General features: G+C 37.9%; 1 protein-coding gene across 2 annotated transcripts; it reads right to left on the bottom strand.

Annotated features, from left to right (window-relative positions):
• Positions 1–9,252: 9,252 nt before the first annotated feature.
• Positions 9,253–12,362, bottom strand: LOC120091184 (putative pentatricopeptide repeat-containing protein At5g13230, mitochondrial). 2 transcript variants are annotated; one of them, XM_039049096.1, is made up of 2 exons: positions 9,652–12,362; positions 9,253–9,529 (listed from the first exon to the last, which is right to left on the bottom strand). In XM_039049096.1, the coding sequence occupies exon 1, from the start codon at positions 12,223–12,225 to the stop codon at positions 9,724–9,726; it is 2,502 nt and encodes an 833-aa protein (XP_038905024.1). In that variant the 5' UTR covers positions 12,226–12,362; the 3' UTR covers positions 9,253–9,529; positions 9,652–9,723. The 2 variants fall into 2 exon arrangements, with proteins under 2 accessions (XP_038905024.1, XP_038905014.1); XM_039049086.1 differs by having other exon boundaries at positions 9,263–9,536; positions 9,652–12,361.
• Positions 12,363–18,865: the final 6,503 nt, after the last annotated feature.

Raw genomic sequence — 18,865 nt, 5'->3', positions numbered from 1 at the left:
GAGCTCATTACCTTTAAATTTTCTTGCAAGTAAATAATATATATTTAATACACACCTTTTTCATGTTTGTATCTTAGATTTTAAAAGGATGACATATTGTCGTGTCCTTGTCTAGTATTCATATTCATACTTCTTAGGTGGGAAGCTTCATGTACGTCTATATCTAGCAGCAGTTGGTATTATGAGTGTGGTTAGCAAGTTTATGGGTTGTCCAGAAAGGCATGGGAAGTTGTAAAATGGGTCCTAAGCTATGCGAAAGGGCACTAAGGACTGTGGTTTGATTTACACAGTTGAGGGCCCCGAAGTACATTGTTTAGAAGGATCTGTGGGTGCAAACTTTGTAGATAGATTTAGATAAGAGGTCCATAATTTCCTTTGTGTTTAAGCTATATGGTAACACTAAAGATTGGAGATCTTCTCTTCGACCAGTAGCGGCTCTACTCTACCTACCACTGAATCACTGAATCAGAGTATATAACACTCTGAATTAGTTGAAGGAATCATTTGGCTGATGGGATTTATTTCTTATATGCTTGAGGATATTTTGGAACTTATAATCCATTGTGACGGTCAAAAGTAAAAATCCTTCAGTACCATGCTAAAACAAACAAATTGATATCAAATATCATTACTTAAGGGACAAGGTAAATAAGATAGAAGCTTGAAAAGATTGCCTTTGAAAATAATCACGTTGATATGTTCACAAAATCCGTGTCAGGTTTGTGACCTACAAGGTAAGTATTGGCTACAGTTGTTGAACAGAGGTACGTGGTGAGCTTATGTTTATTTTGTCTCTTTATTACTGGATATATTTGATTTAAGAATGTGATTTGCAGAACTGGAGTCCTAGCTAGATCTCTATCCTTGTGAAGCCCATGTGAAAATGAGAGAGTGCATTTCCTCAATTGGCCTACTTGAACTCATTCAACACCCTAACACTGAATGATGAACTTTGCCAATCTTTGCCTCCCGACTTCAAAGCATATGGCCACAACAAAGTATATGGCCACAAAAGAGATGAGGGAAGGATCCCTGGAGCTGGAGGGGCCAATGTCCCGAGGTCTTGGGGACTCATTATGGCTGTAACATTATTCTAATTCCATATCATCATGTTAGCCTCGTCAACAAAGTCTAGTAGAAGAGATGATTAATTTGCACACAGAGAAAAGGCTACCTTGAGAGTGGGGTTGGGGTGTGAGTTTTCAATATCAAAGGGTGTGAGAGAGAGGAAATTGCTGTCTTCTTCCTCGATTCCTTCCATAAAAGAGATCTAGTGAGAGAGCTTGAGGGCTAGGTATTCTTCACCTTTTTTGTAGTATGTTATTGTCATCTTGTGAGGTGATTAATAAAAGATTAAGCCCACCTTGCACCGTGGATGTAGACTTCATTTGTTGAACAATATAGATTTTGTTGTCCTCTTTGGATGATATTTTTAAAATGTTCATGAGCTTTTAAATGTTGCAATAATACCCTAAACTTCCAAATGGGTGCAAAAGTTTCCTTACCATTAGTATATGGACGAAAATCGTTATCAAAGACCCATGAACTTTGTGCCTTATTGAATATGTTGGAAATAGGGTTTTTAACCTAGGGGCATTTATGTAATTGTGTAAGACCCCTAGGGTTCCCTACTGTCTATTTATACAATGAGTCCCTGTGTATTTAGTGTATCAGTTTTAAAACAAATAAGAAAAAAACTTTATATCGTAGTTTTTCTCCCTGTACTAGGGTTTCCTCGTAATCCTGTTGTTTTTCTCTTCCCTATTCTCTTTTTTAACATGGTATCAGAGCACAGTGACAAAAACCTAGCCGTTATGGAAGAGAATCAACCTCAATCCTCCTCTGTTGATGGGTCTTCAAGTTTTGACATGAGAATAGCAATCCGAACAGTGGTAAAGGAATGTTTTCAAGATGCCCTATCGGAATTAATATCTGCCGTTCAGGTACAATCCTTGGAAAATCGCCCTCAGCCAACCGGGTATCACCATTCTGAAACCAATCAGAATCCGATTGAAGCTGGAGCCGGCCGCGAGGAACCATCGATTCATGATCGGAGCTATCACGATCATGGCAGAGTCGTCGGCGGTCTCAGACGTGAAGAACAGACTGGCCGCAAGGAGGGGTTGACCGTCGATCGAAGCTATCACGATCATGGCAGAGTCACCGGTGGTCTCAGACGTGAAGCACAAACTGGCCGCGAGGAGGGGTTGATTGCCAGCGGTCACGATCAAGGCAGAGAGAGAAGTATCGGGGGCGAAGAGCAGAAGTGTGATCTGATTAGGGTTAGTACCAGTCTGGAGCAAACCGGACCGGTTCGAGTTGAACCCGGGCAAACCAGCCGGTATGTTGATTTTAATTCCGATCCGATCCACGCCAGGCCCGACCCGAGAACACAGCCCTCAATTTCGACCCGCGATCCTTTAATTTCGACCCACAATCCGACCCACGTCTGACCCGACCCGAAAGCTCAGCCCTTAATTTCGACCCACGCCTGACCCGATCTGATTCGACCCACGCCCGACCCGAAAACTCATCTATCCAATTTTTTGCGCCAACTGATCCACTTTCAGCCCATCCAGCCCGACTCGGTGATCCAGTTTCCTTCAACAGCCGACCCGATGGTTTTTTCACATCCAACAGCCGAGGTCTCGAGCAACCAGCACCTGTTCCATTCAATTGTGGTTCAGTTTGTTACCCAGACGATGTGAGACAGCGGTTGGCTTACCTGCAACAGCAGATTTCTGATTTAGATACGATGTTCGGTGCAAATCCTCAACCGGTTTATTCATAAAATCCGGTAAACTCATTACCTATAGTGCTTAACGTTTCTTGCTTATCTGGTTCGGTTGGTAATATTGCAGGATTTATCGTTGAAGAAAAAATAAATAGCCAGAACTATTTTTCTTGGTCTCAATCGATCCAGATGACCTTGGAAGGGCGTCACAAGTTTGGATATTTGACAGGAGAAATTCCAAAGCCAACCCCAGGTGATCCACAAGAACGAATTTGGAAAGGAGAAGATTCATTGCTACGATCTGTCTTGGTGAATAGTATGGAACCCCAGATAGGAAGACCGCTATTATATGCTGCCACAGCAAAGGATATCTGGGAGGCGAGCAAGATATACATTCTAAAGGACAAAATGCTTCTCGGTTATATACATTCCATAAATAGGTTTATGAATTCAAACAAGGATCTATGGATGTTACCTCTTATTTTAACAAACTGTTGATGCTGTGGCAGAAAATGAACTTGTGTAGAGAAATTGTCTGGAATTGTCCACAGGATGGAGCCCAATATTTGAAGATTGAGGAAGCAGATCGTGTTTATGTGTTTTTGGCTAGATTACATCCAAAGTTTGATGGGGTTTGTAGTCGGATCTTGGGCCAATGCCCGATTCCTTCACTTCGAGAAGTCTGTTCTGAAATACGACTGGAAGAAGATCGGTCGTGTGCCATGAATAATACCACCTCAATTACTGATGCAACCGCTTTCATTGCCAAGCCGTCCAATACTGATGGTGATAAGAAACCTCCTCCCGTTTGTGAACATTGTAAAAAGTTTTGGCATATGAAGGATCAATGTTGGAAATTACACGGGAAGCCCCCAAATAACAGGCGACGACAGTCTCATGACAAATCTAATCGTGCCCTGGCAAGTGATTCAGTAGATGACCAAACTCAGAAGAAATCTCCTGGTGACGGTAAAAACAGCTCAAGTACAGTTGGGGTGAGTGCAATTGCACAGTCAGGTAATTTTCCTTCTTTCGGCCTAATTAGTGTGAATGGTAAGAAACCTTAGATTGTGAATTTAGGGGCTACTGATCATCTTACGAGTTCCTCAGAGTTATTTATGTCCTATAATCCAAGTGCTGGTAATGAGAGAATTCGAATTGCAGATGGATCTTTTGCCCCTGTTGCAAGAAAGGGCAATATCTCTCCGTTTCATGGTTTAATTTTATGTAATACCTTACATGTGCATAAAATATCATATAATCTGTTATCTGTCAATAAACTAACAAGAGATTTGAGGTGTAAGGCGATTTTCTCACCTGATTCAATTTTATTTCAGGATCTGAAATCGGGGATGACGATTGGCACTGCCCGGCACGATAGGGGACTCTACTTCCTTTCTGACGAGGCTTCCTCTAGGAATGATCACCAATCGGGGTTTATGTCTTTAAATTTCTCTGTTTCTGAAAATGATGTTCTGTTATGGCATTTTCGCTTAAGACATCCGAATTTTCAATATATGAAATATTTATTTCCTCATTTATTTCGTAATACTAGTACTTCTTCTTTTAATTGTGATGTTTGTATTCGTGCCAAGCAACATCGTGTTTCTTTCCATTCTCAGCCTTATAAACCCTCGAGTCCTTTTTCTCTTGTTCATAGTGATGTATAGGGTCCCTCAACGGTTACTACTTCCACGGGAAAACGGTGGTTTGTCACGTTTATAGATGATCACACCCGTCTCACCTGGGTTTTCCTGCTCACTGATAAATCTGAAGTGTCCACTGTTTTCCAATAGTTTTACACAACAGTCGAAACTCAATTTAAAACAAAGATTGGGATTTTAAGAAGGGATAATGGGCGAGAATTCTTTAATACCTCTTTTAGAGAATTTCTCGACTCTAAAGGTTGTTCACTAGAGCTCATGTGCTTACACTCCGCAACAAAATGGAGTAGCTGAGCGTAAAAATCGGCATCTGGTTAAAGTAGCCCGATCTCTTATGTTATCCGCCACCCTTCAGTCATACCTCTGGGGAGATGCAGTTCTTACTGCTGCTCACCTCATTAATCGGATGCCCTCTACGTATATTCCTAATGATGTTGATTTATGTATGAAGAATGATGAAGGCAGGCATGACAAGGGGGAAGGAAGCAGTGATACTAAGAAAGTGATAGAAAGGGAAACTGTAGAGGATGAAATGATTGAAGCTACGGAGGATGAAATGATCCGTGCTAATGATGATGTGGAAGATACTACTGAAGTTTCTGATACACAAATAGTAAATCATGGTGAGAAGCCTGAAGAGGTGAAAGAACGTGATCCATCACTTGATCTTCCTATAGCCCTGAGGAAAGGTACTCGTTCATGTACTAAATATCCTATGCATAGTTACATGACATATAGTAATCTGACATCCGAGTTCAAGGCTTTTACTACTAGCTTGGACACTGAGGTGGTTCCAGATAACATAAGTGTTGCAATGAAAAAACCAGAATGGCGGTCTGCTGTTATGGAAGAAATAAGAGCTCTGGAAAAGAATAAAACATGGGAACCGGTGACTTTGCCTGAAGGGCACAAAACAGTAGGATGTAAATGGGTGTTTACTATAAAGTACAAGTCAGATGGGACAATTGACCGATACAAGGCTAGACTTGTTGCAAGAGGTTTCACCCAAACATATGGAGTGGATTATTCTGAGACGTTTTCACCCTGTCTCTTATACACATCTAGATGTGTATAAGAGACAGACCCAAACATATGGAGTGGATTATTCTGAGACGTTTTCACCTGTGGCTAAACTTAACACGATCCGAGTGCTTCTGTCAGTAGCTATGAATAAAGATTGGCCCCTACACCAGCTTGATGTTAAAAATGCGTTTTTGAACGGGGAACTTGAGGAGGAAGTCTATATGAGTCCCCCTCCCGGGTTCGAGAGTCAATTTAAAAATAAAGTGTGTAGATTGAGGAAATCACTATACGGATTGAAACAGTCTCCAAGGGCCTGGTTTAACAGGTTCACGACGTTTGTGAAAGCACAGGGATATGTTCAAGGACATTCCGATCACACTCTTTTTGTAAGAAGATCAACATCAGGGAAAATAGCTGTTCTTATTGTATATGTTGATGATGATGTAGAAGTCACAAGACTAAAAACAGAGATGGCTAGAGAGTTTGAAATTAAAGACCTCGGGAAACTAAGATACTTTCTGGGAATGGAAGTGGCTCACTCAAAAGTGGGTATATCAGTTTCTCAACAAAAATATACACTGGACTTGCTAAAGGAAACAGGTATGGCTAGGTGTAAATCTGTTGACACGCCAATAAAATACAATGCGAAAATCGATGATAAGAATGATGGAATTCCTGTTAATAAAGAAAGGTATCAACGGTTCGTTGGGAAGTTGATATACTTGTCTCACACAAGACCAGATATTTCTTATGCAGTAAATGTTGTGAGTCAGTTCATGCAAGCTCCTTGTGAGAATCATATGATAGCAGTTGAACATAGTCTTTGGTATCTGAAAGGAACTCCTGATAAAGGCCTAATGTTCAGGAAAACCGATAAACGATCTGTTGAAGCTTACACTGATTCTGATTAGGCAGGGTCTGTTGTTGATAGAAGATCTATGTCTGGATATTGTACGTTTGTTTGGGGAAATCTAGTCATCTGGAGATGTAAAAAACAAGGAGTTGTTGCTAGAAGTAGTGCTCGGGCCATGAGTCTAGGGATTTGTGAAGAAATCTGGTTGAAGAAAGTATTATCAGATCTCCAGCAAGATAATGAGCTTCCAATGAAATTATTTTGTGATAATAAAGCTGCCATCAATATTGCAAACAACCCAGTTCAACATGACAGAACTAAACATGTGGAGATAGACAGACACTATATTAAGGAGAGGTTGGACAGCGGAAACATATGCATCCCTTATATTCCTTCGAGTCAACAAGTTGCTGATGTACTTACAAAAGGGTTATTGAGACAAAATTTTAATTATTGTGTAAGCAAGTTGGGGCTTGTTGATATCTATGCACCAACTTGAGGGGGAGTGTTGGAAATAGGGTTTTTAACCTAGGGGCATTTATGTAATTGTGTAAGACCCTTAGGTTTCCCTACTGTCTATTTATACAATGAGTCCCTATGTATTTAGTGTATCAGTTTTAAAACAAATAAGAAAAAGACTTTATATCGTGGTTTTTCTCCCTGTACTAGGGTTTCCACATAATCCTGTTGTTTTTCTCTTCCCTATTCTCTTTTTTAACAGAATAGTACCTCTAAACTTTCAAAATTTTCATTAAGACCCTTACCCTTAAAAAAAAGGGTTCAAAAATGGCGTTACTATTATAGTATATGGACAGAAATTGTTTATTTACACCCCATCACCTTCCTCATCGATTTCCTCTCTCTCCTCTTTTAATGTATGGTCTAAGACTTCTCCATTTTCCCTCTATTCTTCAATATCCTTGATCGAGTTGATTAACCTATATATCAGAAACAAAATCAAGGGTTTGATGATTAAGTTGGATGTTCAGAAAGCTTTTGATATGGTTGATTGGGAGTTACCTTGACAAACTTATGGCAGCCAAAGGCTTTGGTAATACAGGAGAAGATGGATTATGAGTTGTATCTCTTCTACAAACTTCTCCGTTATCATCAATGGTAGACCTAGAGGCAAGATCAAAACCACTCGTGGCCTTTGTCAGGGAGAGCCCTTTCCTCCTTCTCATTCACTTTGGTGGTTGACTGACTTAGTAGAATGTTTACAAAGGGGTTGAATGTCGGTTATATTGAGGGCTTTTCAGTCAGGAATTCAGGACTCGATATCAATCACTTGCAGTTCAACTGGAAAACCTATTCGAGATTATTGGATCCTTTGAGCAAGCATCCAGTTTCCACATTAACCACTCCAAATCAGAGATATTGGGCATTCACTTAAACAGTGACACAGTTGCCACATTGGCTGCTTCTTATGGCTGGAAGGTCAGCACTTGGCCATCTACCTACTTAGGCTTACCAGTTTGTGGAAAGCCCTTATCAACTGTTTTTGGGAGCCTATCATTGAAAAGATTGAAAGTCGCCTTAATAGTTGGAGTGGTACTCACATATCCGAAGGTGGCAGGCTTACTTTGATTCAAGCCACCCTCAGCCACCTCCCTATATATTATCTCTTCAAGATCTCATCCAAGGCTATTGAGCGGATTGAGAAACTATATCATAATTTTTTGGGGAACAGGCACAATGACAAAAGAGGCATCCACTCAATTAGATGGCAAAAAGTTCAACTTCCTATTTCAGAGGGAGGTCTTGGCTTGACCAATTTAAAGAAGAGGAACAATGGCCTTTTGGCAAAATGGATTTGGAGATACCAATTCGAGAAAGATGCCCTTTGGAGACACCTCATTGATGCGAAATATGGTTCCCCATTATCGCCACACAGCAAGCTCTTTAAAAACTCCAAAGGCCCGTGGCCACACATATTTAAGATGAATGATCTCATTCACGATAACATTGTTCAAGTGATTGGCAATGGTCATAATACATTATTTTGGAATGATTCTTGTGTGGGAACCCTCGCCCTTAAGAATGCTTTTCCTGGACTTTACGCCCTTTCCGGCCACAAAGAGGCCTCTATTGCTCATTGTTGGAACTATGATCATCAAGTATGGGACCTTGGATTGAGACGTCATCTTAATGAGGTTGAGATTGATGAATGGACTAATATGTCCTCTATGCTCACGCCCCCGATAAACCCCATGGTGGAAGACACATGGAAATGGAATCTTGATAAGTCCTGTCATTTTACCTCGAAAACAATCACTCATCACATTGCCTCTTGCAGCCTTAATCGGAATGCTTCCCTCTATAAGAACATTTGGAGAGGTCCCATCCCCAAGAAGGTTTGGTTCTTCCTATGAGAAGTCAGTCATGGTTGCATAAATACTGCAAATGTTCTCATTAAAAAAGTCCCTTGGATTTCATCGGCCCCAAGTTGGTGTGTTCTCTCTCATCAAAATGGAGAATCCATGATGCATTTATTGGTCTTATGCGAATTTGCACAATCCTTTTTGGGAGAGATTTCTATCTTGTTTCAACTATCCAATAGTCTTCCCAAATGACCCTCTCACTCTTTTGAATGTGCTTTAAATTGGTCATCCATTCAAACCAAAAAAAGAGATGTTATAGACCTTCATCATCAAAACCTACTTCTGGCTCATCTGGAATGAACAGAATCATTGGATCTTTGAAGATAGTGAGACGAACTTCACTCACTTCTTTGATCATCTTTTGTACACTGCTCTCACTTGGTGTAAATTCACCCCTCCCTTTTGTGATTACCGCCTTACTTATCTTATTACACAGTGGAATAGTATTATGTAATCTCTCACGGCAATTTGCTCTTTTGTAATTTCATACTATCAATAAAATTGTTATTGAATGTTTCTCATCAAAAAACAAATACCCTCTCCTTCTTCCATTCTCCAATCTCTAAAACTACCAAACAAACAAGGAGAGGTCTCCCATTTATGAATATGTTCAAACATAGATATAATAAATTTCAACACTCAAACTATCAATCCCTTTAAAGTTATCTTGAGTTTGGAAATAACAAATTTGAACAACTCATATAAATACTTTCATTTTCTTTCCCCATTTGTTCAATTCTTACACCAAGTTTCTCAATAACCAAACAGAATGCCGAGACCAACCATACCTGTTCCTTGCCTTGCATTGAACACTTCGTTTTGGTCATCTTTGTTCTCATAAATTAATATTTTACTACCAGCATATATAGGCAACCTGCACACTGACAAATTTTAACATCAGCATTACAGCTTTGATATATATATTTTTTATCTTCTTGCTGTGATAATTTTAACAAATGCTAGTCTATATCATGGGAGTTCTGGTTGACAAGTTACCTTGAATTTTGCAAGTTCTTCCTTATTAGGTGATGCAATATAAATCCACCACATGAATGAAATAAATTTTGGTCACCAGTAGTCAGCACAAGAGCATAACCCATTCGCAAAGTGATGAAAACGATTCAGGTCTCTAACAATAATATTACGTCCAACAATCTTTGATATTAACTTAATTGCAGAATGGCAATCAACACAAATACGGAGATTTTTAATTATGCGAATCGGGCATCCCACTGGCATCCTAACCAGACCGAAAGCCAAGGCTAATCTTTCACTGTGTAACCAAAGGAGACGCTCCTTCTCATCATCTTCCACATCAAGTAGTACAGCATCAAGATGAGGAGAATACCCTGCTTTCCTGGTTTTCATGTTTAAAAATTCAAGCATCCCATTGATTAACTTCAGCTCAGCATGTGAAGTATCGGCCACAGTGAAACAATGAACGCTACCCTGGTTCTCAATCCAACTTAAGCCAGGCTCCTTCTTTACTCCTTTTCTTTTCATATGCTTTCTAACATAAGCCACATTATCCCACCTTCTCGCCCTTGCATAGATGTTGGACAATAATACAAGGCTTGCTTCATCTCGAGGCTCCATCTCAAGCACACGCTGTGCAGAAATTCTTCCCAATTCAACATCATTATGGATTACACAAGCCCCAAGTAAAGCACGCCAAATCATAACACTGGGCTCAAAAGGGATGTCTTCAATAAACTTCACGGCCTGATGAAGATTACCTGACCTCCCTATAAGCCGCACCATACAGGTATAATGCGCCATGCATGGTTCAATGCCATAATCCTGTTTCATAGAATTAAAATACTGCTTTCCTTCATCTAATCGGCCTGTGTTACTACACGCTGACAAGACACCAACAAAAGTCAACTCATCCGGTTTGCACTCTGTTTTTTTCATAAGATCAAACATACTTATTGCTTCCACTCCTAGACCATGCATAGAATATCCACATATAATAGCATTCCAGGAAACTCTGTCTCGTAGATTCAACATGTCAAACATAAAACGAGCATCTTTAATGCTACCACACTTGGCATACATATCTATCAAAGCATTACCAACTGAAATATCTTGGCCATAGATGGTTTTAGCTGTCAAGCAATGAATCTGAAGTCCAAGTTCTAAGGCAGCAAGAGTAGCGCAAGCACGGAGGATGCTAGAGTAAGTCACTTCAGTTGCCCGCACTTGGTATCTAAGCATCTTGGAAAACAGATCCAATGCCTTCTCCCCATCATCCAACTGCACATAGCTTACAATAATTGTGTTCCAAGAAACATCATTTCTATCTGATAGTCCCTCAAATAATTCCATAGATTTTTCAATACACCCACATTTAGCATAGCAAGCCATAAGGGCATTGGACACAAACACATCAGTAGATAGTCCAGCCTTAAGTGCATATCCATGGATTGTTTTACCCAAATCTAAACTCTCCATTGCTGCAGAAGCTTGGAGCGCACTAGAAAATGTAAATTCATTGGGTTTAACAAAAGCTCTCCTCATGTGACAAAAAAGTTCCAAAGCTTTTTCAGATTGACCACTCTGTGCAAATCTTGCAATCATGAAACTCCATGGAATCACATCATTTTTTGGCATATCCCCAAATGCTCGCCAAGCATCATCATTATCACCACACCCGCTGTACAATTCAAGTAGTGCAATTCCTACATAAAGATTTTGCTCATAACTTGTTTTTATAACAGAACAATGAACTGTCTTCCCTGCATCAAAATTCTGCAGGCCAAGACAGGCCTTGAGCACACCAGCAAAAGTAAAATTGTTTGGCTTGAATCCAGCTACCCTCATTTGTGAGTAGAATTCCAATGCTTCAGAGAAACAATCATTGTTGGCATAAGAAGCAATCATTCCAGTCCAAGATACCATATCCTTACAACTAATCCCATCAAATACTTCTTTAGCCATATTAACACAACCACAAACAGAGTAAGCATCGATAAGAGCAGTCCCAATAAAAGTATAAGAACCATATCCAATCTTAAGTACACAACCATGGACAATATGCCCCAATTCCGCCCATTCCATACTAACAAGCAACTTCAAAATAGTAGTGAAAACGAACGGATTGAGCTCATGACCTTCACCGTGTAGTCTAGCAAATAACTCAAATGCCTCAAAGAATTTATTAGACTGCAAAAACCCATGAATTAGCGTCACAAATGAAACCGTATTTCTCTCGGCCATTTCATCGAACACCTTTCTGGCATCGGGCAACAACCCAAGTTTCACATACGCATTGAGAAGGACATTGGAAGCAAACAAGTCCAAACAATCACCTTCTTTCACAATCTTACAATGAATAACTTTTCCTAAATTTACATCACCGCTTTGGATACAGTCTTGGAGCAGAGCAACATAGGAATGAGAATCGAACTCCGGCATCGGTCGGTCGGCGATACTCGCCGTCCATTGCTGAGGCAGAGCAGTCTGCGCGGAGAAGTGATAGCGAAGATTGCTTCTTCGAGCACTATAATTGTAATGCGCTCTGAAAAAGGAACATGGTAGTTTTAGGCGGAGACCAAACGACCTGATCATGCGCCTCAAAACACCAAGTTGAAGCTCAGTGTGTATCTAAGAAAAACCATGAGAAACCAGGGGATTGTTTGGAACGTAATTGACCCAACTTTACCGTCGACTGAGTTAATTAGATTTGTAGGGTTCTTTTTTATTTTAATTAGGTAAAATGGTTTGTTTTGAATTTTCACTTTTTTTTTTTTTATCTTTATCTAAATGTTTTTCTTGAAGAGATGTATTCGAGAAATAAACAGACGCATTCAAATTGTTCAGAATGCCAGCGTCGGCGTGGACTATCTCATTGACCATGCTAATTTACTTCTTTTATTTTGCCTTATTCCCGTTCAATTTTAACATAAAATCCCTCAACAAACCAATATTTATTCACCTTCTTCCTTTATTTTCAAACACCCAAGAGCATCTTCTGCCTTCATTTTCAAACACTCAAAACCAATCTTCCATCTATTTTTTTCTCATATTTTCTTCCCATTTCAAATTTAACGGTTATCGCAATTTCCATCATCTTGATATTATTAATTTGTTTCCAATATTTTATTTGGTAAGTTGATATTTTTTTTTATTTAATAAAAAATTAAGTTTTTGATAATCTTTACTGATTTTTTTCATTTTTATTTTGTTTACAACGAATATTATATCAAAGATTTCTACAAACGACCATTCAAAGTTTTTTTTAATAAGGTGCAATATTTTTCTTTTAATAAATTGGTATAGTTTTTTTTATAGTGGATTAATTTCTTTTGTATTGATTCTCATAACTTTTTTATATTGGGTTAATTTCATAGTGTTTCATAAAGGAGAATTACATGTGATTAACATTGGCTTATATATATTGGGGTTAAGTATTAATAATAGGTTATTAAACTTCTAAGTGATTCTAGAATTTTAAAAAAATTCACTAAGTCAATGACCTAAAAAATTCAAAATCAAATGTACTATTGAAAAAAAACTTAGAGATTTATTAGACAATTTTAAAGTCTAAAATTGTACATAATCAACAAAAAAAATGAAAATTTGTTTAATAGTTGATATTATTTCTTTATTTTATAGTGGATTAATTGGAGAAATATTGACGTTTTATTTTATAGTTGATTAATTTGAGAATTTATTTTATAGTGGATTAATTGGATGTTTTATTTCTTAAATGAAACAAAAATGTAAGTATCTAAAACGTCCATAATTTTGTATTTTTTTTTATTTTGTTTATCGTGGCTATTATTTCTAAGAAAAATTCTACAATCAAGTTGGTTATGTATATACTTATTTATTTTTATTTGAAATGATGTATTGATTATTGAATGAATATTGAATGTTTGAATGTTAATGTAAATATTATTGTTATTATTATTGTTGTTATGTTTACCATTTATCTAATCAATTTATTCTGTATTATTCACTTTAATATTGTAAATTTTATGTGAGCTAGTAAGGGAACCTAATGGACCTATAGATCATGGGCTCCAACGATCCGAGATTAGCTGGTTAAACTTTTTAGGTGTAGCTAATCAACATTCGTTAACTCACGAGTCATTCCACTATAGTCTCATAGTTGCACTCCTCTCACCATAGATATATTTGTGTCTATATGATATAACCATGATTAGTAAGCTAATCCTTCACAGGTTGTTCGTAATCTCGGCTTGGTCATAAAATCCGTTTTACCCCCGAGACTACATCTTATTCCTTAAGTTCCATTGATCCTCTAATAAACAATTGGTTTAAGGTCCAACCCATAAACCGAACCCCTCTCGGGCCAATGAGAAAGTGGGGCCCATTGTTCAAGACCTGGATTCAGTACTAAAGGGAACAACCTATCTACTATCCCTATAACAGGTAGGAGTGAATTCCATCTTGCACCCTATGTTCCCAGCTATTCACCTGATCTTACCCCTGAAATGGGAGGCTTATTGGGCCAACGATAATGAGTTGACCTAGGTCATCTATTAACGAAATAGTCAGTTTTATACATTAAACGACATTTAGAACGTAAAAAGTGACTATTTTATGATTCGGTCTTATGTAAACTCTTTACATAGGATGCCCCTATTTTCATGTCTCCACATGAATGGTTTAGGATCACATCGTTTGTACTAACTACAAAATGGACCGCATCCATAGTGTCCCCAGAATAAGGCGTCCAACCTTATTCATATACTATAGACCATTTTGGCTATATATATTTGAACTTGATCCACATTTATGTCACTACATAAAGTTCAAACTAAACTTAATAGCCTCGGAACCTCAGTTTATTGGATTTATGAATATAGAATTTAAATTTGCTAAAGATTTTCAATAACAGCTTTATTGAACAAGAATATGATATTACAAACTACGAGTTTTAGGACATAAAATCCAACAAACTCCCACTTGGACTAAAACTCCTAGTAGGATCAAACGATGTTGAATTTAGCTATGAGAAATTAATATTACATATGAGTACAATAAACATATGAATACAATAAAATAGGGCATATACCCAAAAGTTCTCCCACTTGTCCTAGTTTACAAACACTGTAGACCTAAACTCTGTAGGTGACCCTAAAAAACTTTAGCCATATGGGTTTTTGTAAAAGGATCAGCAATGTTTTGCTCAAAAGGTATCTGGGTCACTACAACATCACCACGGTGTACGATTTCCCAGATAAGGTGATACTTGCATTCGATATGTTTTCCCCGTTTATGGCTTCGAGGTTCTTTTGAATTTGCAACTGAATCATTGTTGTCACAATACAAGGTGATGGGTAAATGCATATTTGGAACAACTTCCAAATCTGTCAAAAATTTCCTCAGCCATACTGCTTCTTTTGTTGTTTCACAAGCAGCTACGTATTCAGCTTCCATTGTGGAGTCAGCTATACAGGTCTATTTTACGCTTTTCCTCACTACTACTCCTCCGTTAAGATTGAACACCGATCCAGATGTAGACTTTCTAGCATCTTTATCAGTTTGGAAATTAGAGTCAGTGTATCCAGTAAGGATCAGATCCTTAGCACTATACACGAGCATGTAATCCCTAGTTCTCCTGAGATACTTTAAGATGTTCTTAACGACAGTCCAATGATCACATCCAGGATTAGACTGGTATCTACTGACGATCCCTACTGAGTAGCATATGTCAGGTCTTGTACATAACATTGCATAGATTAGGCTTCCAACTGCGGAGGCATATGGAATATTTCTCATATCCTCAACTTCTTGAGGTGTCTTAGGACATTGTCCTTTTGACAGATGAATTCCATGTCTGAAAGGCAACAAACGCTTTTTGGAATTCTGCATTTTATATCTAGACAACATTTTGTCTATATAAGATGCTTGAGACATGGCTAGTGTCCTATTCTTGCGATTCCAAAAAATTTGGATCCCAAGAATATACTGCGCATTTCCTAAATCTTTCATTTGGAATTGTGTATCTAGCCATTGTTTGACATCAGTAAGATATCCTACATCATTCCCAATGAGTAGAATATCATCGATATATAAAACTAAGAACGCTATAGTAGAATTGACGATCTTCTTGTAAACATAAGGCTCGTCAACATTCTGTTCAAAGCCATAAGATTTAATTATAGTATTAAACCTTATATTCCAGGATCTAGAAGCGTGTTTCAACCCATAAATGGATTTTTGAAGCTTACAAACCTTTTGTTCTTGACCCTGTGCAATAAACCTCTCTGGTTGAGCCATATAGATACTCTCTTCAAGATCGCCGTTTAGAAAGGCTGTCTTGACATCCATTTGCTAAATTTCATAGTCATAAAAGGTGGCAATGGATAAGAGTATTCTTATCGACTTTAACATGGCAGTGGGAGAGAAAGTTTCTTCATAGTTTACTTTCCTCTCTCTAGGTATAACCCTTTGCCACAAGTCGAGCCTTAAAAGTTTGTACTTTACCGGCTTAGTCTCGTTTTCTTTTGTAGATCCAATTACAACCAATTGATTTTACATCATTTGGTTGATCTACAAGTTTCCAGACAGAATTGAAGTACATAGACTCCATTTCGAGGTTTATGGCTTTGATCCACTAATCACAGTCCATATCTTTCATCGCTTGTTTATAGGTCGATGGATCCTCTATGCCATCGTCAGGTATGACGACTTGTGTTTCCGTTAAACCCAAGTAACGGTCAGGTTGCTGAACAACCCTCCCACTATGTCGAGGCATTCTCAACTCTTGAGAAGGATGTGACTGACCTGATGTACTAGTTTTATCTACTACTTTAGTAGATGAACTAGCTCTATCTGTAGTGTCTTTGGAAATTTCATTCAATACTAATTTACTGCGAGGTTGATGACTTCTTATGTGGTTTTCCTCTAAGAATGTGGCATTTGTCGATATAAATACCTTATTCTCTTGAGGATGTAAAACAGACCATCCCTTGTTTCCTTTAGATAACCTACAAATAGGCATGATTTTGAACGATGTTCCAATTTATTGGGATTTTATACCAACACATGTGCTGGGCAACCCCAAATTCTAAAGTGACGTAAACTACTTTTACGCCCTTTCCATAGCTCATAAGGTGTTTCTAAAACACTTTTAGAGGAAACATTGTTCAAAATAGGACAACAGATTCAAGTGCATATCCCTAAAAGGAATCAGGCAATTGAGCATAGTTCATCATAGAGCGAACCATATCTAATAAGGTTCGGTTTCTTCTTTCTTATACATCATTCTGCTGAGGCGTACTAGGTGCAGAGAGTTGTGACTAGATCCCGTTTTCTATCAAATAGTCTTGGAATCCGTCCATATACTCTCTACCTCGATCTGATCGAAGTGTCTTTATTGTTTTACCTAATTCATTCTCAACTTCAGCCTTATATTCTTTGAACTTTTCAAGAGAATCAGACTTGTGATGAAGCAGGTAAACATGACCATACCTTGAATAATCATCAATAAAATTGATGAATTATTCATACCCACTTCGAGCCTTGACATTCATTGGTCCACAAAGGTCCAAATGTACGAGCTCTAAGGGTACTTCGGCTCTGAGACCTTTTCCAGTAAAAGATCTCTTGGTCTTCTTTCCTTCAAGACAGGATTCACATGGAGATAAAGAGTTATCTTCTAACTAACTTAAGAGTCTACTCTTGACTAATCTATCCTATTGAGATTTATGTGACCAAGTCTAAGGTGCCATAGATAGGCGTTGGAAGAAACCTTTTGTTTTTTACTCTGAGTTTCTAATGTTTTAAACATTTCAGTATTTAAAACAAAATTTCTCTAGTTGGTCTTAACTTATATAATTTGTTTTCAAGTATAGAAGAACAAATTTGAATACCCTTACAAAAAATGAACGCTTCATTTATATTAAAAGATAATGTATATTTATTCTATAATACAAGCGATAGATATCAAATTCCTCTTCATAAGAGGTGCATACAAAACATTTTTAAGTACTAGATATCTATCTTCAAAAAATAACTTCAGATCTCCTACTGCTTTAGCTGAGACAACCTCTCCTGTTTCAACTTTGAAGGTTATCTCACCTTCTTCAAGCTTTTTCCAAGAATTAGCTTCCTGAAATGAGAAACAAATATGATTAGTGGCTCCTGAATCTAGTATCCAGGTTGAAGTATCATATTCCACTAAACATATTTCAACGACCAGTAAATCATATTTACCTTGTGCCGTTTTCTCGGCTTTCTTCTCTGCAAGGTACTTCGAGTAATTTCTCTTCCAATGCCTATTTTGGTTACAGTGAAAACATTTTCCGTTATTTGTATCCTTCTTTCCCTTTCTTATCTTGGGAGCCTGCCATTTTCCCTTCTTTTTCATTTGAGCTTTAGAGGGTCCAGCTTTATTTTTAGAGGACGATCCTCTTAGAAATTTTTTTTTAGTGGTAGCAATATTTGTTTCCACTTCCTTCCCTTTACCTAAAGTAAGGTTTTGGAATCGCTGGAGCTCGTTAAGAAGGGTAATGAGGTTAAATTCTATCTTATTTAAAGACGCATTTGTCTTAAAAGGTATAAAACTCTTCGGAAGAGATTGTAAGATAAAGCTAACCTGGTTAGCCTCATCAATGAGTCCACCGTTTACTTTAGCGATATTGAAGTACATCATCATGTCCAGGAAATGTTCTCTAACAGAGGTCCCCTCCTTCATCTGCTTCATGTAAATGTGCTTAATTACCTCGTGTCTAAGGGACCATGATGGTTGCCCAAACATTTCTCTTAATCAATCTATTATCTCTTTAGTCGTAGCTAAGAATTCATGTTTCTTTGCCAAAACATCAGACATGCTGGCAAGAATGTAAACACGAGCCTTTTCATTGGCTTTGACCCATCGATCGTATGCTTCCCGAACAGTTCGGTTAGCATTTGAGGTTGAGGCTTGAGGACATTCCTCAGTTAAGACAAATCTTAAATCGTCAACTACCAGTATTATGTTTAGATTTGATTTCCATGTCGAATAATTATCGCCCTTTAGTTTCTCAGAAGCTAAGAGTTGAATTATTGAGTTATTCATGCTGAAAAGATAAACATATACTTTTTAGTAAAAAATATTAATATTTTAAATCCAATAAAGTTTAACAAAAAAAAAAAAAAAAACTAATAATGTACCCTTCGTTATTATATTTTACAACAATATTTTAAAATTTTAAAGTAACCTCCACCGAATGGTAGTCGATTATTCCTCTTT

Source organism: Benincasa hispida, chromosome 1 (assembly GCF_009727055.1).
Source record: "Benincasa hispida cultivar B227 chromosome 1, ASM972705v1, whole genome shotgun sequence".
NCBI lineage: Eukaryota > Viridiplantae > Streptophyta > Magnoliopsida > Cucurbitales > Cucurbitaceae > Benincasa > Benincasa hispida.
The sequence above is the reverse complement of the archived record's forward strand: the minus strand, read 5'-3'. Positions and strand labels throughout refer to the sequence as shown.